Source organism: Lynx rufus, unplaced genomic scaffold, assembly GCF_022079265.1.
Source record: "Lynx rufus isolate CCGP_SWC_20201006 ecotype Redwood Valley unplaced genomic scaffold, mLynRuf1.p SCAF_15, whole genome shotgun sequence".
Classification (NCBI taxonomy): domain Eukaryota; kingdom Metazoa; phylum Chordata; class Mammalia; order Carnivora; family Felidae; genus Lynx; species Lynx rufus.
Window position 1 is genome coordinate 18,620,208 of NW_025814829.1, and position 26,168 is coordinate 18,646,375.

At 35.5% G+C, this 26,168-nt stretch overlaps 1 protein-coding gene across 3 annotated transcripts in view; it reads right to left on the reverse strand.

Moving 5' to 3' along the window:
- KCNT2 (potassium sodium-activated channel subfamily T member 2) overlaps window positions 1–26,168 on the reverse strand; it is a 366,395-nt gene that overhangs the window by 168,352 nt on the left and 171,875 nt on the right. For all 3 annotated transcript variants that reach the window (XM_047077238.1, XM_047077237.1, XM_047077236.1), the window contains exons 11-12: window positions 24,727–24,863; window positions 20,787–20,850 (exon numbers count right to left, since the gene is read on the reverse strand). In XM_047077238.1, coding sequence (XP_046933194.1) covers window positions 20,787–20,850; window positions 24,727–24,863 — 201 coding nt within the window. The remainder of the gene's footprint in view (window positions 1–20,786; window positions 20,851–24,726; window positions 24,864–26,168) is intronic.

The window sequence follows — 26,168 nt, forward strand, 5'->3', positions numbered from 1 at the left end:
GAGAAGGAACACAGTTCAGGGACTTGTGCAACAATGTAAAAATGTCTTATATAATATAATTGGATTTCCAGGAAGAACACAAAAGAGAAAATAGAACAGAAAATAATTTGAAGAAATAGTAGCCAGAAACTGCCCAATTTTGTTAAAGGCATACTTTTCCAAGTTCAAGAAGCTCAGAAAATCCCCAAGTGCATAAATGAAAAGATGACCACACTAATCACATTGTAGTTAAATTACTGAAAACCAGAAGTAAAGACAATAAGAAGTAAAGACAATAAGACTATAAGAAATGGTTACTATTGAGTGAATATAAAATAAGAGCTTTCCTCTGGAATTCTTTAAAATACAGATATATTCATAAAGAAAAAATATAGTATTGTCTTATGGGATATGAAATTTATGAAAGTAACAGAAGAATAAGTGCAAAGTTTCTAACTTCAATAACTTGTGTCATATTTAAAAATAAATGGTGCAATATTAACATGAAGTGGACTATGAAAAGGTAAGGCCATGTATTGTAGTCCCTAGAGTAGTCACTAAAAAAATTTCAAGAGATAATTCCTAAAAAGCCAATAGGTATATAAAACTTGAATTCCTAAAAGAAAAAAAAGTCAAATAATTTTTTTAAATGTAGAAAAGGGAAAACAGAAAACAACTTAGGTAGACCTACATCCAACCATATAAATGATAGCACTGAATGTTAATGAACTGAACATATTAAAACATAAAGAATATTAGAACAAAAGAAATAAGACCCAACCATAAGCAATTTAGGAGAGATGCATGTTAAATATAAAGTTACTGGTAAGAGAAAAGGAGTAAATGATAATAAGAAAACAAACAACCCACTTTGAAAGTGAGCAAAAGATCTTAACAGACACCTCACCAAAGAAGATTTACAGATGACAAATAAGCATATGAAAAGATGTTTAACATCATATATCATTAGGGAATTGCAAATTAAAACAGTGAAATACCACCACACAACTACTGGAATGACTAAAATCCAAAACACCAACAACACCAAATACCAGTGAGGATGTGGGACAGCAGAAAGTCTCATTTATTGCTGGTGGGAATGCAAAATGGTTTAGCAACTTTGAAAGACAGTCTACACTTTCTTATAAAACTAAGCATACCCTTACCATATCATCCAGCATTGGGTCCCATGGTATTTACCCAAATGATTTATCCACCTGAAACCTGCCCCTAGTTGTTTACAGCAACCTTATTCATAATTGCAAAAACTTGGAAGTAAACAAGATGTCCTTCAATAGGTAAATTGATAAAAACAAATGGGTACATCCCAATAATAGAACATTTTTCAGCAATAAAGAGAAATGAGCTGTCCAGCCATGGAAAGACACAGAGAAAACTCAAATACTGCTAAATAAAAGAAGCCTAACTTAAAAGGCTGCATACCATGTGATTCCAACTATATGACATCTGGAGAAGGGACACTATAGAAAGTGTAAACAGATCAGTGTTTGCTAACAGGCTTGGAAGTGGGGGCAGGTGGAGAAGTAGGGATGGATAGGTGGAATACAGGGGATTTTTAGAGCAGTGAAAGTATTCTGAAAGATATCGTAATGACGGATAGATATCATTCTACATTTGTCAAAACCCACAGAATGTACAAAGCAAAGAATAAACCTTAATGTAAACTATGGACTTTAATAATAATAATGTATTTATTTGCAAATATCAACATGTATAAATCAATTGTCGCAAATGTACCACAGTAACAGAAGATGCTAGTAACAGTGGAAACTGGGGAGGAGGGATGGTGGAAATTCTCCATATTTTTTGTTCGATTTTTCTATAAACCCAAAACTGCTAAAAATAAAAAAGTCTATTAAAAAAAAACAAGCAGACAAAGCGTGAGCTTTAGTCACAAATTCGGAGCTCTAATTTCACCGTAGAATTTACAAACTGCGTAAGTAAAATTACTAACCAAATCTGATTCTCAGAATAAAAGGTTCAATTGTTTGTAAAGTGGAGGTAGGCAGCTGGCTCTTCTTATTTCACATGATGTCTGGCAACATGTGACAGGTAGACCACTGGCTCCCTAAAATTTTCTCCCTTGGCTTCCATGACACCAATGTCCCTGATTGTCCTTTGGCTTTTTTATCCCAAATTGAACTCATCTTCAGATCTGCTGGTAATTCTTTCTTGTCAAAGAGGTGGGTTTTACCAGACACTAAATCCTGATACCTCTGCATCCAATACTCTCCTCCATCCCTCTCTCCCTCCCTCCCTCATACCCCTGCAGTCAATCAGTCCTCAAGTCTTGTTGATGATGTCTTCTAAAATTGTTCTAATACGTCCACTTCTCTCCAAGCTCCCTGCCAGAACCCGAGTCCAAACAGCCATCACTTCAAGCTTGGAGTGAAGGCAACAACCTCCAAATCAATCTATCTCAAGGTTTATATTTTTTACTAATTGTGTGTTCTTATCAGATTTACTGCCTTTTCAAACTACAATCTGATTGTATATTTGGCTGCTGACAACCCTACAGTGGCATTCCTTATCCTGAGCATCAAGCCCAAACTTCTTAACAAGGCTTGCAAGACCCTTTATTAAACTGTCCCCAAATTACTTCCCTAGCCTTTGCACTCTTTGTTCCAGTGGTAATTCATCCTCCATCCTTGAGCCTCCAGAATTTCTGTCACTTATTCTAGGAAACCCTCTTCTTCTGACTGAAGTCCATGCTAGCTGTTTCCACTGCATTCTGTATTTGACCATCATAGTATTCACTCACCTGTGTTTTTAAGTTGATCTCCACTACACTGTAAGCTCTAAGAAGACAAGGGCCATGTTTATACTTCATTCATCCTAAGTGTACTTCATTCATCTCTAGCAACCAGCTTTCATTTGCTTTTCAAAGATGAGTAAGAAAAACCATATTTACTTCATAGGGATATTGTGAGCATCAAGTGAGATAATGTAAAGAAGCATCAGGCACACAGAAAGCATTTATTAAATCTGTCACATAAGTGGATAAATAGATGGATGAAGTACTGACCCTAAAAGCCCACAAATCTCCCTTGTTTTATTCATGCATTGTGCCCTACCAACAAGCATCTATGACCTTGTGAGTGGAGCACTAAGTAAGGAAAAAAGGAAACAAGGTACCAGGGCATAAGTGTCACATAAGGAATAGGAAATAGGTATTTGCTAATACAGATAATAAAACAGCACAGAAACAAGATTTTTAATTCATTCTTCTAACAACAGAAAATGATATTGATTTCATTTTTTTCCTTGCTGACAAAATTCAGCCTGAAATAAGACACGCTAAATTTAATTGTAACCAAAAAATAAAAGCATCAACTGTGACAACTTTGGAATAAACAGCCTAAATAATAAAGGAAGATAACACAGGGTATTATTGGGTCATCATAAGTGTCTATTGCTGCTGTGAAAGCAGAACATTTCTCCTAAAGTCAGTTTACCTAAAAATTAAATTGGCTAAAATCACCTCCATAAAATTCAACTTTTATAATTTGAAATATCTAAAAATTATTTGTTGGCATTCTAAGGACCTAAAACAAATCCCTTTACCTATGGCAAAGGTCTTTATTCCTGAATTCCAAGTGACCCATGAAAGAACTCAACATTTTAGATGAAATTTTATACATAAGTTGTTTCCCCACCTCTCCATGAGAATCTGTAATTTTCATTAGATTCTCAAACACAGTCTACAACTCAGAAAATGGCTAAGACGTTAGTGTGATCAAAGGTCACTTTCAACCCCATTTTCAATTATAAACATACATATGTAGCACTTAACAAATGATAGATTTATTTTTTTATATTTTGATAACCTATCTACTGGAAACAGTTTTTAGGATCAAGTAAAACTGAATTATGAAACTTAAAATAATGTATGTATATAAATTTGCCCCCAATTTATAGATCCTTGAACAATGTAGATACAACATTTATACAAGAGTAAAACAACTTGGAGCAAACTGGAAAACAAATCTTTCCTAAACACAACTCAAATGTACTGTTTTATAAACAACTCTTGCCAAATATACTCCTTGCCTAGAGAATAATATACTCCTAGAAGTCCCTCTCAAGACGTTGCATTAGACTCAAAAGCACCTTGACTTTTGAGCACCATTTTGTTCACAATTACACTGTCTGGGTCTAATAAGTAAACTGATAAATTATAAGGTTAGATATATAGCTGATATATTATAAGGTTGCCTATATACATATATATGTATGTATATATACACACATATATATACAGCTAATGATACAAAAAAATTGAATGTAATTCTGATACATAGGATCTATGTATGTGTTATCTATGATTAATTGGCTTGACTTTATGATTGAATTAAGGAAAATGCATAGTTCATTTGTAATGAATTGTAATTGATGTCTTTGGAGAATTAGGCTTCACATTTGATGTATATTTATTAAGTACAAAAGTAATTCAGAATGTTCTTAAATAAAATACTAAAAATGAAGCATATAACCAAAAACTCTAATAGATATAAAACATTAAATCATCATGCTGCCTTTTAGACTACCAAGCTATTAGGAAGCCATCTAGTTTGAGTCAAACATCTATAGGTTCAGCAGTAACCCAATCTTCATGAACTATGGACACCATAGTCAAAAATAATTAAAGAAATCTTAGTCTAGCACTCTAGATTTTGGTATCAAAACTTGACTGCTAGGATAATTTCATCTTTCTGCCAAGTTTAAACAGAAGGGATTTGACATTATGTCTGAGACAGAAACATTATCTTGGATTCCAGTTTTAAGATTATTTGTACTTCCTGCTCCTTCCAATGATCTCTCAGGGACTGGAATCCTACTTCTGATTTCCATTCTTACAGCTGAGAGTTACAGATGCATAATGGCAAAAACCTGACTGGCTGTTTGAAATTCCAGATATAGCATATTCCTAGAATCTTCTTACCAGAAATTTTGGGACTGTGTACCGAGTCTACTTTATGGTCAGCTAAATAACACATATACTTTCTGTCTTTACTTGTCAAGAACCAAAGCCTATTTTGCGCTCTGCTTCTCAAAGCTGAAATCTTGTATTATTTCTTAGAGCTTGTTGGCCTAAGTTCTAATAATTTGCCCAGAGCCTTACACCCCTTAAATGGTGTCTTTTGCATATTTAAATCCTCTCCCAGGAAAAAAAAAAAATCCTTTCCCAGGTTCTTCAGGAATCACCACTAACAGCAAATCTAACTCCAGATCATAATCCTCTTGAGTCTTCCCTGATTTATTCTTGACAAAGTTGTGACCACAGCATTTTAAAACTCTCACAAAGCCCATTGACATGTGTCAAGTGAATAATCAATAAAGTGATTCATGAAGAGGCTAGGCTATCTTTTTTTTAAAAAAATTTTTTTTCAACGTTTATTTATTTTTGGGACAGAGAGAGACAGAGCATGAACGGGGGAGGGGCAGAGAGAGAGGGAGACACAGAATGGGAAACAGGCTCCAGGCTCTGAGCCATCAGCCCAGAGCCCGACGCGGGGCTCGAACTCACGGACCTCGAGATCGTGACCTGGCTGAAGTCGGACGCTTAACCGACTGCGCCACCCAGGCGCCCCAAGGCTAGGCTATCTTGAAAGCATGTACCTGAAGTTCAGTGATAATCATCTGCCAAGAATTTACCAAAAGATATTTCTGGACAGATTAAAAAATGAGTTACACTGGTGATCACAGGGTGTCTTAGCAAGTTTAAAATTCACAGTTTGAAATTCTGTGATTTTATTAATTAGACAGGAAGATGTTTGTGAGAATGTATTATTAACCACTGGGTTGAATTAACAAGCAAAAAATTTTGCAATACCTTTCCAAAGAATTTAAGGTACATTTTATTAGGTAATGACATAACAGAAATGGTTATTGTGTTAAAGTGTTGCAATGCTCAAAATGGATCTGCTTAAGACAAAATAAAATTATTTTTAAAAAAGCTTAAATTGTGAAGGGTAGCAGAATATGCCATTCCAGAGTATGCCTTTTTAGCATAAAGATTATTTTGATCTGATTATTTTTGAGAAAAAGCAGCCATGGGAGAAGCTCTTAAATCAGAGTAGATACTACCCTTATTCATAAAGTAAATCACCATTGTAAGTGTAACTCTCTCCCTGTACCAGGAAGAGAAGGATGACTGACAGCTCTTTATCAGTGGAGAAGGCACCAGACTTAAATCAGCATAACAACCTTACTATACTTGCCTTGATAATCTCCCAGAACTAGTCTCCCCACTCCCACATCGTTCTTTTGTCATTAGCTGAAGATAGTATTGAAGGTGATGGCTTGGGTCATTTGGGGGAGTTTTACAGCTTTCCTGGGTATCTCCCATGTACACATGAGGTATACATATTAAACTTCTGATTGCTTTTCTCTTGTTATTCTTTTATTACCAGGGGGAAACAGCCACAGAACCTAGAGTGCAAAGGAAAATTACTTTCCCCCCCCCTACAACTGCAAACATTGTATTTCAGCTCTTTTCTCATGCTGTCTGAAAGGGTCACATAGGGAATTTGCTGTCTGAGTGTTTGATGACTGTTTGCCTTTTACTCTAAGATTCCATATGTTCAAAAATGCATGTAATAATCAGGAAAAAATGAGCATCTTTGACATTTAAGAGGAAAGCTAACAACATAGTTTAAAATAAATCTTTTTTCTGAAAGTTACAACTTAAAGTCTTTGGAGTCAGATGACCAAGATGGTTTTAAAGTTTCCCTCAGCTTGATTTCCTGACAGGTTTCTTCCTGACCATAGGCCTCTGACCTCCCTTTTCTTAGAACCTTTATTTTAGAAAAAGTCCAATTATAAATTCTTTTTTTCTGCCCCTTTGAGATTTAAATCTTCTCCCAGGCTTTCACCGGTTTTACAAACCAGAAATGTCTTTCTCAAGAACCTGAGGGGCCATTGCTCTGAAAGGTATTCAACAAAGAATCGAGAGCCTCTACCTCCCTTATCTATGGGAACATAGGACCCTAACTTTCTTAAGAGACAATTAGCAAATCATGGTGGAATCACATGGAGCAATCTCCCCTCTCCAGGATTTTTCCACTGTGTTCATCCCAGAACTTAAAAATCCTCTAACCTTTTGTTTCCAAGTTGTTGAGTTCAATCTCTCTCCTTTACGGCAACAGTCCTAAATAAAATCTCCCTTGCTTGTTTAACAATGTCTGATACAATTTTTCCCTGACACAGACAGAATAAAGTATAAATACTAGGTCTGTGAGCTCTGAACCATATGCACCTAAGAACTTAAAATAGCTAACCACAGTATTATTTTATTAATCTACAAACGGAAGCTAGTAATAACATCCTTGCAAGGTTGTTATGAAAACACATCACATATATATGTATAAATATATATAAATAATCTTTAGCCTGAAATCAATATTTAGTAACGGCAAATAAATGAGAGGTGTTATTATGTATTTTTTTTCAGTTTCAAAAGCAAAAAGTTTAAAAATCAGTTGTGCCAAGAAAGCTAAAAGAGCAAAGTAAACACTACAGGTTTTTTTCAGAAGTAGGCCATTTATGTAAAAATCCATATGTCCAGTTGAGCTCAAAAAATTAAATTCTTTTGCCACTGCAAAGAAAACACGTCTAAATGGTAAATCTACTATGCTGCATACATTAAAATGACTGCATGGATATTTAACTTTGAACAAATCTTTAGGAGTACACCTAATGATAGACTGAGTGAACAAGATATTGAAAGTAAAGTGTCTGAAACTTTTTTTTTAATGTTTTATTTATTTTTGAGAGAGAGAGACAGAATACTAGCAGAGAAGGGACAGAGAGAGACACACACACAGAATGTGAAGCAGTCTCCAGGCTCCAAGCTGTCAGCACTGAGCCAGACGCGGGGCTCAAACTCGTGAACTGCAAGATCATGACCTGAGCCAAAGTCGGATGCTTAACCAACTGAGCCACCCAGGCATCCCTTGTGTCTAAACCTTTTAAAACACATCACAACATAAGCCAACATTCCTCTGTCCATTCAGCACCTCTTACTTTCCAGCTCACTATCTGGGACTGTGATTCCAAAGAATGTCCGACATCATCAGCAACTTCAATCTATCGATACTCTCATTCTCTAGATCTCTATGCCCACATTCTCATTTCCCTGCTTACCGGCTTGTACCAAATGTTTCACCAAGTAAGCAGACTCTGGCATAAACAATCATTTTGCTTGCCTCTCTGACTCAGGCCCACTCTATAGGCAGAACTACAACCTTGCTAAATCCAACTCTCTTTCTACTACAAATAACAGATGGCAGGCACAAACACACGTATGTGCTAAACAGGCCTTACTTCACATTCAGAGTCCATACTATCACATAGGAGAGGAGTGTTGCTCAGCAACTCCACATTTCTCCAGGTCATTCACTCCCCTGCTGCTCTAGAGAACTATTTCATATAGCTCCTCAAACTTCTACCATCTCTTCCCTCTTTTCTGACGATCTCAACTACTATAAGAAAATAGAAATAATAAAGCGTCCATAGCGCTCTCCACCACATCTGACTACATACTTGCCTCTTGTTAAAATGAGTGAGCATTTTACACACTTAGCAGAGAGAAACCTTCTACACTGGATCATATTCTATCTTATAAATCCTCTGACTGTATTCTTCCAACTTTTCACTTTCCTGTATCGTTCATTTTCCCATCTCTGGTGGATCATTTCCTTTAGGATACAGAATTTCTAAAAATTTTGCCCACTAAAAAAAGAAAGAAAAAGCAGAAAAAACAAAGTCTTCCTTCACCACATATTACCATCAGGTGCTGCCCCATTTATTTGTAGAAACCACTTCTAAATTCTGTAATTGTTGCCTTCATTTCCACTTTACTATTTAATTTTAAACTTTCTTTTCTAATCCAAGAACTTAAAGCCATGAATCTCTTTTTAGGCACTACTTCAGCTGTGTCCCCTAAATTTTGATACGTTGCATTTTCATCCCAATTCAATTAAAATAATTCTAGTCTTCCTTGTTATTTTGTATTTTACCCATAGATTATTTAGAACTGTGCTAATTTTCAAATATTTGGGTATTGTCCTGCTGTTGTTTTCTTATTGATTTTTAACTAATTTTTATTATGATCAGAGAACATACTCTGTATGTTTACATTCTTCAACTTTTCTGCCATTTCTTCCATCGTCCAGCATATGGCCTTCATGAATATTCCATACACATTTGCAAAAATGTGGATTCTGCAGTTGTTGAATGCAATGTTCTATATGTCAATTAGATCTAGTTGGCGAAAATTAGTTCAAGTTTTTTTTTATAACCATACTGATTCTATTTCTACTTATTCTGTTAGTATCTTAGAGATCAATATTGGAATTTCTAACAATTGTAGCTTCTTGAAGTTTTGCCACTTTGAGGTTTCACAATAAGGTATGTGCACACACATTGAGGAATGGTATGTCTTTTTGATGCATTGATCCTTTAACAAATACAAAATATTTTTTTAGAGAAGATCCTTTAAAAGCAATTGAGAAATAATGGCTTAAGTATTAAGAAGGAATTCTACAAAGATTGAGGGCACAAAAGCAAGTAGAGAAGGGAATAGCATGAAGGAGGAAAAAGGTACCAATGGTTATTGAACAAAATGGGGAGCACAAGAAAATAATACAAAATGTTCTCTACTAGGGGACATTTGGTGTTTTTAGAAAAAAGACTGTCAGGGATATGGATGCAGTGTAAACTGGAATGAGCAATCTAAGGGCATTATAAGTTTGAAAAAGTGAGTGTCACTTTTTCAAGAGGTTAGACCTAAAAAGGAGGAAGAACTGTACTACGTATAAGAATACAAGTAGCGTAGGTACTAGGTGCCATAAAAATATTCTAGTGAAAGCAACATGGTGTTGCTTTATGTGTTCCTGCCTTAATAATAATTAATGAGCTTTAAATTTTAAGTTAGTCTTTCAAAATTTTGAATTAATGTTTCAATCTAAAAGATCAGCCTTCTCTAACATTCCATATGCCTCTTCCCCAGTGTTCTCTCCTTACCACTCATCACTAGCTAACACTCCATTTATTTATTTAATTAGTACATCGACTGTCACTTCTAGTAGGCTAGCTTCGTGAGATTTTTTTCACTGCCTTGTTACTAAATGTATCTTCAGTTGATACATCAATGCTTGGACTATAAGCCACTCAATAAATATTTGTTCAGTGAATGAATGGTTAAAAACGGTGATAGTGTTACCCTAGGGCACTTTTATTTCTTGGGTAAAGTGCTATGCTCAGGTCTAAGAAGCATACAAATAATTATGTCAATTGGCCCCATGTAAATGGGAAGCTAAGTGAACTAAGACATGTAAACTTTATATGCAAATGTGAATAATAAATTAACATACAATAGGATAGTGAGTGCAGATAACAAATCTACAATAAATAACAATAAAAAATAGTAATGAATGGTAACACATACCTGTGGGGGATAAGTTTAGGAATCCCCCAGGGCTTACACCAATGGGTTAACAAGGCATAAAGAAATACAAAGTCATAAAATGCTCACACCTGAGTTTGGGCAAACCAGATTGGCACCCCAAGAATAGGGAGGCACTAAGGTGCCAGGAATAGAGAGGTGCAAAGGCACCCCAAAATAGAGGGGGGTGCAGAGCACTCAGAATAGAGAGGGAGAGGCAAAGGCCTAAAATAGGAACAGGTGCAAAGGTGCCCAATACATAGGTATATGAAATAAACAAGATTAGATATTCAGGGTGGAAGCACCCCCAATTTAGTACTATAGCAGAAAAGCTGCTTTCATAGGAGACTAGGGCCAGATTAGATAAATTAGTGAATTGGACTATGGACCCTGCTCTGCAGGCAAAGCAGCCCAAAGGGGAAATGGTTAACAAAAGAAAAGGTGCCTTGTCAACCCTGAGGTTATTTCCCCTACCTGTCTCATCCCCTAGGCTAAGGTAAACAGAGGTGCTGGCTCCTGTCCCCTCTAAACAATCTTCCTCCAGACTGCCGGCGCCGGGATTTTGTTTTGTATTAACCCAAACCCCTAACCACGAATATTTTCAAGACACCCTTCACTTCACTTCCACAAGTTAATGTTCACAGATTCATTATCCCTTTGTACACATCCATCGCCATGTTTGTAAGCCTTCTAATCCTAATAAAAACAGGGCAAGTACCCTTATTCGGGGCTCTTGTCTTTTCCCAGACATTAGCCATCTCTCACTTTCAATCCTGAGTCCTGCTCTTTTGCTAGACAAGAGAGAATTTTAGACCCAGAGTCTACGACATATACCTATAATGTACACCTGATTCTGAGAATTTAGGGGATGGCAGGAAACAATACAAAAAAGGGAAAATGTAATCAAAGTGATCACTGGTTCTTCAGTGAAAAGAGTGTGTATAGTCACAAAATTCTAAATGTATATTGCATTCAACATTAAGACTTCATCAATACACAATGGCAGAACATTTAGTTTTAATCACCAGATAAAAAGTAAATGATATCAGCCTTCATATACAAAAATGTAAGTACAGAAGGCCAAAACTGGATCACGGAAAACTGAGAATGGCAGCTGAATGAAAAAAGAAAACAAACGCCATATTCTTCTTACAAAGCAGAGATACAAAATACAATATCAGTGGCTTAATGGATTTAAAGTAACTGTCTTTTAAAAAATAGACTAAAAATGGGGAGTGGGAGTGACAACTGATGCCTAAAATCACATATATATATATATATATATATATATATATATATATATATACACACACACACATATATTCTCCTGATTACAATTTCAAACTGTGGGACCACTTTTATGTCCAAATGTGTGACCTATTGGAACTGTAAGCTATTATCACCATGGGAAGTCGTTTGGGTACAAAGAGAAGAGTGTTAAAGTTGACCTGACCTGGGTAGACGCCAGGCTCTGCCACTGCAGGAAATCTAATTAACACCCCTGAGCCATGGTTCTCTCATCTATGGAACAATTGCAGTGAGCATGAAATGCCACGATGTGCACAAAATGCCTCACCACATGGACACTATTCACGAAATATCAAATTTGTTTGGTTCCTTGTTTGTTTGCATTTTATTAAATAAATAGACTTGAAAAAAATGAGCTAAACTATGTATACCAAGAATAGCAGTATTAACTAGAACTCCAGTTCTATATAAACATGCAAGATTTTTGTAGAAAATTAGCAATAGAATATTAGAAGTTTTAAAAATTTTATTTATCATCCTTCACAATGTTATGTAGAGAAATACATGTTTGAATACTTTCACTTGCTGGATGATAAAGCCTGTTATCTTTAAAATAAAAATAAAAAGATGAATAAATAAATAAATAAATAACCATCTTAAGAAAAAAATATGGGCATTTTCTTTAAAAACCATTTATTATGAGCTTCATTCTTTTTAATTAAATTTGATTTAGTAACATCAAAAAGAATTTTTGACTTAGGTGAAACGAACACTTAATGATTTTTTTAAAAACAACTTTTGGCACTCAATACAAAGAAAAAAAAACTTTACTAAAGATGCTGCTATGGCATTTTCAGGTTCATGAGAACCCTACAATATTTGAATAAAGAATATAAAACTTTACATAGGAATACATTTCTTTTTATGAAATATTATTAATTCCAATACAGAGTCCTTTGGAACATTTATTAATTTTTCATTTTGATGTTTTTCACAACTCTGCCTCTCCTCCAATTAGAAGAATGTACAAAACTAATATTAGAGTCGGAATTATTCTGCCTGGTTTAAAAAATGTTACTAGAACAAAAGAGGAACTCATTCATTCAATTTTGCAGCCCAGCAATAACACATGCATATGTATCTATCAGAAAGTGTGCAAACAATATTGTTCAACAGGTGTAACTGTACCAAAGAAAATAATGTAAAAGAACATTTTCATAACACAATGATTTTAAACATTTTTTTGAATATTGATGACACACAGTGTTATATTAGTTTAGGTGTACAACATAGTGATTCAACATCTCTACATGTTATGCTATGCTCATCACAAGTATACCTAACATCTGTCACCATACAACACTATTACAATGTCATGAACTATATTCCCTATGCTGTGTCTTTTATTCCCATGCCTTACTCATCCCATAACTGGAAGCCTAAATGTCCCACTCCTCTTCATTTGTTTTGTCCAATCCCCTACTCTCCTCCCCACTGGCAATCATCAGTTTGTTCTGTACATTTGTAGGTCTGATTTTGCTTTTTGTTCGTTTATTCATTTGTTTTTTTTTTTTTTTTAGATTCTACATATGAGTGAATCCATATGGTATTTGTCTTTCTCTGACTGACTTACTTCACTTAGCATAATACCTTCTAGATCTATTTATGTTGTCACAAATGGCACAATCTCATCCTTTTTAGAAGCTGCATAATATTCCATTCTGTTAGAGTGTGTGGTGTGTGTGTGTGTATGTGTGAGTGTGTGCACATGTATGCCACATGTTCCTTATCGATTTATCGTTATTTTTTAATTTTTTTCAATGTTTATTTATTTTTAAGAAATAGAGCATGAGCAGGGGAGGGGCAGAGGGAGAGGGAGACACGGAATCCAAAGCAGGCTCTAGGCTCTGAGCTATCAGCACAGAGCCTGATGTGGGGCTTGAGCTCATGAATGGTGAGATTGTGACCTGAGCCAAAGGCAGACACTTAACCTACTGAGCCACCCAGGCACCCCTATCCATTTGTCTCTTGATGGATACTGAGGTTGCTTTCAATATCCTGGCTATTGTAAATACTGATGAAGTAAAATTAGGCGTACATATATCTTTTTGCATTAGTATTTCTGTTTCTTTGGGTAAATACTCAGTAGTGGAATTATTGGATCATATGGTATTTCTATTTTATTTTTGGTAGGAACCTCCATACTGTTTTCCACAGTAGCTGTGCTAATTTACATTCCCACAAACAGTGCATGAGGGTTCCTTAGTTTCCACATCATTTCCAACTCTGTTATTTCTTGTCTTTTTTATTTTAGCCATTCTGATAAGTGATATCTCACTGAGGTTTTGATTTCCATTTCCCTGATGACTAGTGATGTTGAGTATCTTTTCATGCGTCTACTGGGCCATCACACCAGAATGTTTTTAGACTGTATTTAGAAAAATTTCTTTAACAGTATGCCTAATATTAAAAATTCAGCTCTATAGATTTAACATTTTTTTCCACACAACAGATAATTATGATTCAAATGTGCATATATATATACAGCAGGAAAATATTGCCAGGTAAATCTAATATATTAAAAATAATTATTGGAAAGGTTCATCTTACAACCAAATATATAAAAAATTAATCTAAATTACTTCTTGAGAAATCATAAACAATTCAGTAATTAACTTCACATATATATCTTTGGAATTAAAATTAAGAGAAGAAAAATAAACTTGCCTAATCTTATTTACTTAACAAATAAATATTTAACAAATATTTCTCCAAGGAAGGTTCAATGTAACTGACCTTATGTTTTTGGTCAGCTTTTAAAACAAAGTAAAACTTTTTACTTTGCTCCATAACTGTCTGTAAAATATAAATCTACTTGTTTCTTCTCACTATCTAATAGTTTCAACACTATTTCTCAACCCATGTTGCAGAGTTATGAAGCCTACGAGTGACTGATTGCTATCCACTGCAGGATAGAGAAGGAATGTCCCAAGAATCTCCTAGAATTTTCCCATGTGATTCTACTGTCTAATAAGAGTGGGCTTGATTAAAATTAAGGAGACCAGACAGCTCTTAGTCAAGTGGAACACAATTCCATCAGGTAAGAACACATCATGATTCCATGCCTTCTGGCCCTCCCAAGACACCCACTTATTTTCACTCCCAAAAGCAAGTATAAATGACAGTACTACTGACTTGGCTGCTTAAGAGTAGAATTCTAGAGTTCATTTTCCTCTAAATGAAAATACAAGAAAAATTTAATGAATGTGAAATGATTAAATTGTAGCAGGACTAAATCATCATAAAGGAGGAGTTATTCTCTTCTTCTACCCACCTCCCAAAAGGAACGATGTACTTGGGGAGAGGCAACCAAAATAGTTTGTCTGGACCAAACCCTCATACAAACAAAAAGATACAAACAAAGAAAAAAAAAGATGACCTAGATTTTTTACCAAAATGTATGTATTTATTAACCTCTAGGAAATCAAAAAGCAGAATTTCAACTCTCCTGATAGGATTTAAGCCAAACAATGGGGGTGGAGGGGCAGGTGGACCAGAAGTTGTTGAACCAACTTCTCTGTAGGAAACAGTGTAGAACTGTTTGAAAGTGACTACACTAGGCCCTTATTAGGGAATATGGTGTCCTCTACCTCAACACTTAAAGCTACTTAGCTAGTGCAACATTTTTCTGGGTTTCTGTATTTTTTTCTAAATAAATCTTTAATTGGGTCATTGTGTCCATATATGTAAAAATGATTTTAAAAAAGAGATGAGGGGAGCCTGGGCGACTCAGTTGGTTAAGCGTCTGACTCTTGGTTTTGGCTCAGGATATGGTTTCTTGGTTCATGAGATCGAGATCCACGTCAGGCTCTATGCTGACAGTGTGGGGTCTGCTTGGGATTCTCTCTCCCCTCTCTCTCTCTAACCCTCCCCCATTCACATTCTCTCTCTCTCTCTCTCTCTCCCCTCTTCTCTCTCTGTCCCTACCCCACTCACACACTCTCTCTCAAAATAAATAAACTTAAAAACAAACAAAAAGAGATGAAAGGAAGCCCACTGGTGTGTCCAAATTTGAGCAAACCAGGAACAGCCTACTGTCCGTTTTGTAATTAAGTCCTGAAAGGCTGTTTCTCTAACAGCTGAAGATAAATCCATGAGACCACATACAGAAAATACAGCACAGTTGTGAGACCCTCCAGTCTTTGCCAAAGGAGCAGAAATACTGTATACTTAGTGCCACTCATGGATATTGGTTTTTTTCTTCTTTGCCGTCTGTCAAGACATAAAACTCCATTCAATTACCGGGACCCGGTCCCTTCTCCTTGTCCCTCTGTTCAAGGTGCCCGAAACTCTGACATTGACTTCCCTTCTGTATTTTCTCCCAATACATTACATATTTTATTATTTTCTCTTCTTGTGTGCATGGTTTCTGAAGATAAGTCAGATGAAATTCCTATCTTTGCTCCTCTATAATTAGGGTGTTTCCCCCACCCCCACGCCCAACTTCTTTCAGTACTTTATCTTTGATTTTCTATCATTTGAAAATGATATTTCTAGGTGTATTTATTTGACATTTTTTCTTCTAGATGCTCTCTGAGCTTCCTGGATCTGTGGTTTGGTGTCTGATATTAATTTGGGGAAATCCTCAGTTACTATGCTTTCAAGTATTTCTTCTATCCCCTTCTTTCATCTCTTTCTAGTATTCCCATTACATCTATGTTACACCTTTTGTAATTGTCCCAGAGTCCTTGGATATTCTGTTCTGTTTGTTTTTGTCCAGTCTTTGTTCTCTTTGCTTTTTACTTTTGCAGGTTTCTGTTGATTTATCCTCAAGTTCCAAGATTATTTCCTTAGCCATGTCCAGTCCACTAATAAGCCCATCAAAAGTATTCTTCATTTCTGTTAGTGTTTTTATCTCTAGCATTTCTTTTTGGTTATTTCTTAAGGTTTCTAGCTCAGCTGACACTATGTATCTGTCATTGCATGCTGTCTATTTTATCCATGAGAATCCCTGGCATATCAATCAGTTATTTTAAACTACTGGTCTAAGTTCAACATCCATGCCATGTCTGTTCTGATACTTGCTCTGTCTCTTCAAATTGTTTTGTTTTGTTTTGTTTTTGCCTTCTGGTATGCCTTGTAATTTTTTCTTGATAGCCAGTCATTACACACCAAGTTAAAGGAGCTGCTATAAATAGATCTTTAGAAATGAGGGAGTGAGCCATGGGGTAAGGCGAAGCGTTCTAAATCCTGAGTTAGCATCAGTCTTTATGAGCCGGTATCTCTAGACTGTGACCTTCGCAAATGTTTTTTTCAGTGTCCTGGCCCCTCTTATGTGAAAGAGGATGGCCACAGTAGTCTGGAATTGTGTGTTATCCTTCCCCCAGATCACCTGGGCTCCGATAACTATGTTTCCAGCAGGTTAAGGTCTGGTTAACTAGTTTCCCTGAGGGCAGGGACTGTTAAGCAGAACAGAATGCTCTGCTGTATTTCAAAATGTTTCCTCTTCCCTGACCCTTGCTCCCAAGGGGATTTTTCTCTCATATTTACTGTGAGAACCTGGTCAAGCTCCTGGAGGTGAATCTCACAAAATTAAGAGACCCCTTCCCCATGACTACATTCCCCAGGGGTTTTTAACTCTCAGGGTTATCTGCACTGAACCCCCAGAAATTCATCAAATGCAATTGAGGTTTTCCTGCCCGCACACTGGTTCCCAGGTTGATTTCCACTTATGAGTCTCTGCTCTGGGAAATTACTATTCTCTGTATTTGACTGTGAGTCTCTCCAATAGTAGAAATAGTATTTTGCCCTGTTTCCTCCCCTCTCTTGCTTTTCTCCTGAACCTTTTAGACAATTTTTCATGAGTTACCCTATTTTTAATTTCCAGGAGCTCTTTTTGGTTCATGAAATGTTTCCTGTCTTGTCTTCAATTGTTTTATTCTACAGCCTACTATTCTTGCTTTATGTATGTACACTCTTTGCAACTTCTCATATTACTATTGGGATAGCTGTTATACATTTTAAAATCTACTTCCTCTCCTAGAATTGTATAGTTTTGTTTGTTTCCTCTGAGTTCTTTGTTTTTAATGTTTTTTTTATGTTTGTTCACTGTTCTTTCTTTCCCTTGTCAGGAATTTTGTTAAACATCTATTGATCTCTGTACTCTGAACATATGCAGAAGTGAAACACTCAAAAGCTGTTTGAGACTTGATTGAATGTAGGAATCTTATTTCACACAGCATTCTATCTTGTGATGGATCATTTCCCTACAGAAAACTACTCCAATCTTGTTCCAATGGAGGTGTGGACATGGCTATTAGGATTCTGAGTCACTTGGGAGAAGCACCTCACATTCAATGAAACGACTTAGTCTTTAATACCTTTGACTTAACCCTGACTCTTAGTTGCACCTTCTGGTTCTGAGTGAAGGGTATCCCTGGGTCAAACTCTGCCAATATTAAACCTGTTCCCCGGGGTGGGGAAAGGGATCAGCAATGGGTTTCTGAAGGGATTCAGGGAAACTAACTGCTTCTCTTACAGACTTTTAATCACTATTCATATGTTTAGTCCTACATATAACCTTACTTACAGAAGCATCTGGTGCCTCTATATCCTGAGATTTTTGAAGTTCCATTGCAAAAAGCAACCTGCTTCTGACTTGTTTCCTCTCTCAACTTAAATTTTAACTTCCTTCTAAGTCAGTTACCACTCATCCATCTGCTTTCTAGCTTCCAAACTTGTGTTAGTGCTGTCTCATCTACCATCTCCTTGGTCCTTATGAGTGTAATTTTTTATTCATTTCCTGTTAATTTGGCAGAGTGTCAGAAAAAAATGAAACATATTTGTTTAACTGAAAAATCCCAAACTCACACTGTAAAGGGTACTCCAAAAGATATTATATATTTATTTCTTAATGTTTATATTCCTCTTTAATACTCAAACCATTATTGATACTGGAGGGCAGCAAGTACTTTAAAACCAAGTTATCACTTAAGGGGCACTAGATTCACAATTACAAAAGTTAACTAATTATGGAAACATACAGGAGATTGTAATCAGTTCAAATTCATTTATTTTATAAATACATTTGGAGCATCTAATTAAGAAACTAATTAAGAAACTTCTGCAATGATACTTAAGTGAACTGAGAAGGGCGTGGTTTGAATTAAGATAATAACCAGGGAAAAGAAGGGGAGCAGATGAATTTTTAGAAATATATATTAGAGGGGCTCCTGCATGGCTCAGCCAATTAATCATCCAACTTCGGCTCAGGTCATGATCTCACAGTTCACGAATTTGAGCCCCACATCAGGCTCTGTGCTGACAGTTCACAGCCTGGATCCTGCTTTGGATTCTGTGTCTCCTTCTCTCTCTGCCCCTCCCCCATTCACACTCTGTCTCTCTCTGTCTCTCTCAAAAATAAAAAACATTTTAAAAAAGAATATGTATATAAAGAATATATATTGTAGGGGTGCCTGGGTGGCTCAGTCAGTTAAGTGCCCAACCTCAGCTCAGGTCATGATCTCATGGTTCATGGGTTCAAGCCCTGCATTGGGCTGTGCACTGCCAGTGCAGCCTGCTTAGGATTCTCTCTCCCTCTCTCTCTCCCCTCCCCCTTTCATGCTTTCTCTCAACATTAATAAGGAAACACTAAAGAAAAAAATAAATATATTTTCATAAAGAGAAATATTTTACAAATTTTCTAAACTATATTTGTTCTATGCTCTCAGTTTAGTAGGCTGCAGTGATAAAGTAGCACAAGCTGGGTGGCTTAAATAACTGAAATTTATTGTCTCTTGGTCCTAGAGACTAGAAATCCAAAATTAAGGTGTTGGCAGGGTTGATTCTTTCTAAGGGCTAGGAGGGAAGGATCTGTTTCAGGCCACTCTCCTTGGTGTACAGATGGCTGTCTTCATGTTCACGTGGCATTCTCCCTCATAACTACCTGTATTCAAATTTCCTCTTTTTACAAGGATACCAGTCATATTGGATGAAGGCCCACCTTAGAGAGCTCATTAAAATTTGATTTTCTCTATTGAGACTTTATCCCCAAATAAGTTCACATTATGAGGTACTGGGGGGTCGGACTTCAATATATGAGTTTTGGGAGACACAGTCCAAGCGACAACAACCCTCTTCAAATAAAGGATGAGAAAATTGGTTTAAAAATCAATAAACACTTTAGGTAAATTAGAGTGAGGTAAACAGGAGAGCACAGAGCTTGCCACATTCAGGACTCATATAGTCTAAATTAATATAACAAGAGGGTCTTATTAACTATTCCAGGAAAAAGCAAATCATGTCCCAGAAAGACCCATGAAATATTACCTTTTCCTTAGTCACTACAGGAAACACTAAGGTTTTGTCTCTGCACCACAGATATGGCTAGAGATAAACTCACTGGCTTAGAAACACGAGAGTTAACAGTACCTACTCAACATAAAATAATAAAGTACTTTCCAAAAACAATAAAATTAGAATGCATGTTTAAAAATAGAAGTTATAATTTGGTAAATTATACAATTTAATTATGAGTTTATATAACTTAAGTCTGATAAAAATACATCACAGAGATCATCTAAGCCAAAGGATGCCAAGTTGGAATGTGCTTCCCAACCACGTGGGAATCTTTTTAAACACACAGATTCTGGATCCCTACCTCATATATCTAGAATAGAATTTTCATGAATGCATACTTTTTTAGAAGCCCTCCAACTGATTCTAGTGCAGACTGCCTGATCCATCTGCTTTGTTTTAGTTGAGGAAAATGAGACCATTTTAACAAAATTACATAGCAAAGGACATACATAATTTAAAAAATGGTCCAGTTCTATTTGTATATGACTCATTTCATTTTGATCAATGGAAAACCCAAGAATTAGTAGAAACTACTTCAAAAACAGTTTTACTGATATAGGCCATAATGCAACTATTCATATATCATAGCAAAGACTGTTCAGAGATATTTGCTTCCCTTTAGTAATATTTTAAAGTCACCTATATTTAAAATTGGCAGATTTTTTTTAAAAATCCAAAAAACAATCTTCGAAGGTAAGAAGCACAATTTATGAAAGAAAATTTAGAAACTTACAGATGATGTCCTATCCACTTCACAACGGCTGCTCAGAATAAAACAGGCCTCAGCATCATCCATCCTAAATACAGACAGAAAAACAAAATAATCATACACTGAAATATCTGTGTATTTTCTGAAAAATAGAATTCCAATGCTTAATCCAATGTACACAAAGTATAAATAAACTATGAGTATCCTTAGGCTTAAATGAAAGTTAGATTTCTAGCAGATCATGACTGGACTTGACTGTGAACAAAACAATTGTTGAATTGGCTATAACTCAATAGATCATAATGACAAAAGTAAAAAAAAAAAAAGTACTCAAATTTTGTGATTATATATTTTTTCATGTATGTGCTTTGTTTAAATTCAGGGAGTTGTATTGGTCTTTATTTTATGATTAGTTACATTTTAACTGCAAAGTTACTCAATTAACTAGGAGAGAAGGAACAGAGCTAATTAGTATTCTTAAGTCAAACTCTACTATACATTTACATTTCTTGGAGATGATTCATCATCTTGTTCCAAACCACTGTCCCTTATGCTAAAGTTCTACATTTCTTAAATTTGGTGGTAAATGGTATGTTTCAGTGCTTGATGAATAATGTTCTAAAAACCTAAAAATGTTGGAGTGCCTGGCTGGCTCAGTTCCTAGAGCATGCGATTCTTGATCTCAGGGGTTGTAAATTCAAGCCCCCCATTGTGTGTAGAGATTACTTAAAATTTTTTTTTAAATCCTTAAAAAAAATAAAAACATCAAAACGTTAATTTCAAAATAAGAAATGTTTTGTCTTTTTGGTTCATTATGATAAAATAAACCTTCCCCCCTCCCAAAAATTATATTTTCTATGCAGCAAAAAGAGAAAAGTCCATGAAATTAGACCAAACCAAACAATTTTGGAAAAATATTAAGCCATGGTTATAAGATAATGAGTATTGCATAACATTTTCAAAACATCATCTTCAACAAAGCAATTCAAAATTCATGCAACTGACCTTTGGAACTGGTTTGGAGAATCCTACTCCTTGTTTCTTGCATGGGAAATTGTGTTGAAGAATGTATTAGTTAACATTAAATCCCAAATCTTTATATGACATTAGGATAAGAAATGAACATAAAATGAATACTTCTTTCTTAACCCAGATTTTTTAGTATTACCAGCCTGCTACCTCTCTCATCCTCATTATCATCCTTTTTAATTTCCAATGAATGAATGATTCTTGTAAATGTGGTTGATTTTGCTGAGAAATCATTTTAATACTATTAATAATAAATGAATTATGCTAATTCTAAATTGTGAAATTAATAAATATATAAGTAAATAATTTTCCCTCTACCCTTCTAGGTTCTTGGCTGAGACCCCTCTGTAATAAAAAGACAGATTAACAGAAGAAAAACAAACAAGTTTAATAACACATATACTTCCTGTATAAGGTACAAGTGGGAGACACAAAGGAAAACTATTAACTCCTCTCCCATGAGGCTACCACCTTAAACTCCTTCTTCAGCTAAAGACAAAAGATGTTTGGCTAAAGGTAGGGGGAACCAGATATGGGACCTATCAAGAGAGCACAGTAAACAAGGGTAAGATTGTTATGCAGATTTAGGTCTTTGCCTTTTCATTCACAAAAATTTCCAGAGATGGAGTTATCCTCCTCTTCCAGGCACTGAGGGGGAGACAGCCTTATGGATTGAGATGTTCCTTACAAATGTAAATATCCCTTACAAAAAGGGTTAACTTCTACTTGGCTTTCAGTTTTTCCTAAGTCTACTGTTTCCTTAAAAATAACCAGCTTGTGATAATCCTGCCTTGGAGGCACATTTGGGGGCAGCAAATTCTGCTACTTTCTATAGTATCAAGCTAAAATACTAACAGATAATTCTAAGAGCTTAATTTATTACATAATGAAAAGGCTTCATTTATCACATAAATTCATAGTGAACATAATATGGGAATTATTCTTATGTGAAGAACTTAATGTATACAATAAAATAAACATATTGATTACCGATGCAGATGAATATAAAGATCCAAGTTGTGTTAGTGCCTAAGCAACTATTTTTTTTAGAGTTCCCAAATAATGCATTTAGATAGCAAATAGCAAACACCTAAAGCCATCTTTTACTTGAGGTAGTGGGAGAATCTGACTTAACTACTGTACGTACAGTGACAACTATGAAGTATTTAATCTGCCAAAAAAACTAATACATTTTCAAAGAAACTAAATTTCCTAATTATGCACCATTCATTATATCCTGATAGTTTCTACTAACTTTTTTGTTTCAGAAGGTATTAAATCATTGAAGATCTCACTTTAAGTGACCTGTTGTATCTAAATCAAAAGTAATGTCAAAGTTCCAGTTACAAAATATCTAGTCATCAACTTGCAGGAGTATGTAGCAAAAAAGAGTTTGAGAATTTTCTTCTGTTCTTTTCCATCACCATCCTGCACACACACACACATACACACCACACACACACACGCACACACACATACAGAACACGCACAAACACACCCATACCCATTAACACACGTACCAAGACAGCCAGAAAAAAATAAAACAACAACAACAAAGAAAAAAAAAAGTATGCTCTAAAATTCAGTGAGGAGACATATTTAAAAGACTTTGTAAGACAACTCAAGGATAAATATGTAGATGTAGGATCCAAGGGCAGGCCACCCCAAGATGGGCCACTTTGGCATGAAGACTATTTTAAGCTAAAAAGCAATCAAAACCCAGCAGATTCAGGAAAAGGTCTTTATCTCCCTCCTCACTGTCTAAGAAGAATTTAGATTAGATGAGAAAATCTGCTCCAGGAAGAGAGCTATCACCATAGATAACTACCTTAGGATATAAACTAGGTAGGATAGGGAGGGAGGAACCTAGCAAGGCCTGTTTGATCAAAATTTTCCATGTCCCATTCTCTCTGAGTGGCCCAGCAAACATATGCTTACCAAATTAATTATTCTTTTTCATCTTCCTGTAAATTATTTTCCTTCCCTTGGAAGACCTCTACCCCTTCTCCTCTACCCCTTCTCCTTAGTTCAGAATGACATATATACCTCCTTTTGCCTAACTATCTTTGAAAGTTCCACATCCGTATGGATTCCCTGTACATGCACTATTAAATTTGATTTTCTCTTGTTAATCTGTCTCTTGTCAATTTGATTCTTAGTCCAGCTAGAAGGACCTAGAAAGGGACAAGATATTTTTTCCTCCCCAACAAAGACATGTTTAAAACTTTAAAAGCAACAAAAAACATGGAGCAAAACCACCTCTGCTAAAGATTTCTTCTGGCTTCTGAAGCTATGGGTATTGTTTGCAGATGCCCTGACTCCCTGGTGTCCATGGTCTGCCCAACCATGCTTTCACTCTGCTTATATGGAATGACCCCATGATTTGTGACAAATGCTTACGCCCATGTCACCTTTCAGCGAGGCTGGCTAGCACATGTGCAACAGGAAAAGAGCAACTAAGACTCAGTTACTCTTCTGATTCCTCCAGCCCCCAGGGACAACTCTAACACCAGGCAACAGAAGTGTCATCTGCCCACTATATAATACAAACTCTAAAAATTTAAACCGTGACTCAAACTGCTTTGGCATTTCACATAATGTTTGCCACAAGATTTTTATTTGTGGAATAAAAACAGTATTCAAGGATTCAGAGACTACTCTAACAGTGGGTCTGGATAACTCAGCTAATTACACCATGCCACACTCCTTATTGTGTTGTGTGGACACGGTTCACTGAATATCCTCGCACTGAGAAAGAGGAGCAAAACACTGGTTTTATATTTTTAACCTTTCAATTTGACCAGCAGTAGGATAAAGGCAAGACCCTGTATTCAAAAGTACTTAAATACACCTTTCAAGAAGAAAACCGCTAAAATTTGGAGGAGAGAAAAGATATTAAAGTATTGCAAGATGGAAAATAGATAGGGATACCTACTTTGCTCTCAACAGATCCTGATCTTTAAGGGCTGAGCCTTGAAGGTAGATAACTCTTTGTGACCACATTGGAATCTGCAGTACCCTCCGAACTTGCACATCCATTTCAGTAGGACACAAAATCACCACATAATAATCCTGTTCAAAATAAAATGGGCAATAGGATGAAATCTATAATGCTGTGTTTTATATTACATAAGTAAACAGAATGTCTAAGAACATTTAGAAATACAATGAAAGAGAAATAAACTTTCACTAGTAATTAAAAATCTGCATTTAAAACCTGGGCATATATTAATTAACATGACACTATAATAAACATAACTGAGACATATAAAAATCACATAAAACAAAATACAATAATCCTGATCTTTTTCAGTCTCATTAGTACCATGAAGAGAAAGTAACCGGTGCTTACTATGTATACATTTCCAGCCTATGAAGTTTTCAGTAATAACTTCAGGCTAATTCTAAAATATACAATACACACAGGGAAGAGGTGCTTAAAAATCAATTCATACTTCAAATTGTTACTTACTGTTTGAAAAACTATGATGGTGATTTATATCATTTGGTCATATTATTATTTATTGATAATAATGAAAAATCTCTGATGAATATCTGAATGGATAAGGATTCATAAGAATATTGATAATACAAAGTAAATTTAACAGTTTAAGATCATGTATTTCAAAATAATGGTCCTTTGGAGAAAACACAAAGGTATTCTGAGTGATAAAATAGTTTAATACACAGGTTATAGGAATTACAATTCTGTGGTAAACATTCACCATTTTATCACTCTAAAATATATCCGGTAGAAATCTGGGCAGTTTTGAGAACTCTCCATATTGATATTTATCAGAATAAATTACTATATATCAAAATTTGGGGCTTCAAATTTTCCCCAAAATAGATTTTCTTTATGGGTTATAAAGAGAAAACCTGCAATTATTTAATATGCATAATAATAAAAACAAATAAATATGGTGTTTCTTCAAAAATGCAAATTATATGAAAACAAAAGAATGTATCATGTAATTTAAGTATCACTTATAAATTGAATTTTTTTAAATATTTTTTTAAGTATTTTAAAAGTTCTCCAGTGTGGGGTACTTGAGTGGCTCAATTGGTTAAGGGCTGAACTTCAGCTCAAGTCATGATCTCATGGTTCATGGATTCGAACCCCTCGTCGGGCTCTGTGCTGACAGCTCAAAGCCTGGAACCTGCTTCAGATTCTGTGCCTTCCTCTTTTTCTACCCCACCCCCACTCACACTCTGTCTCCCTCTCACACACAAATAAATAAATAATAAAAATTTTTTTAAGTTCTCCAAAAGCCAATTTAAGGGAGATCTAATTAGAACTGTACTCAGTACTGTCTTGACCTTAAGATTGTCCAACCTCTTGACAACTTGACTGAGGAAATACAAGACATTCAAGTA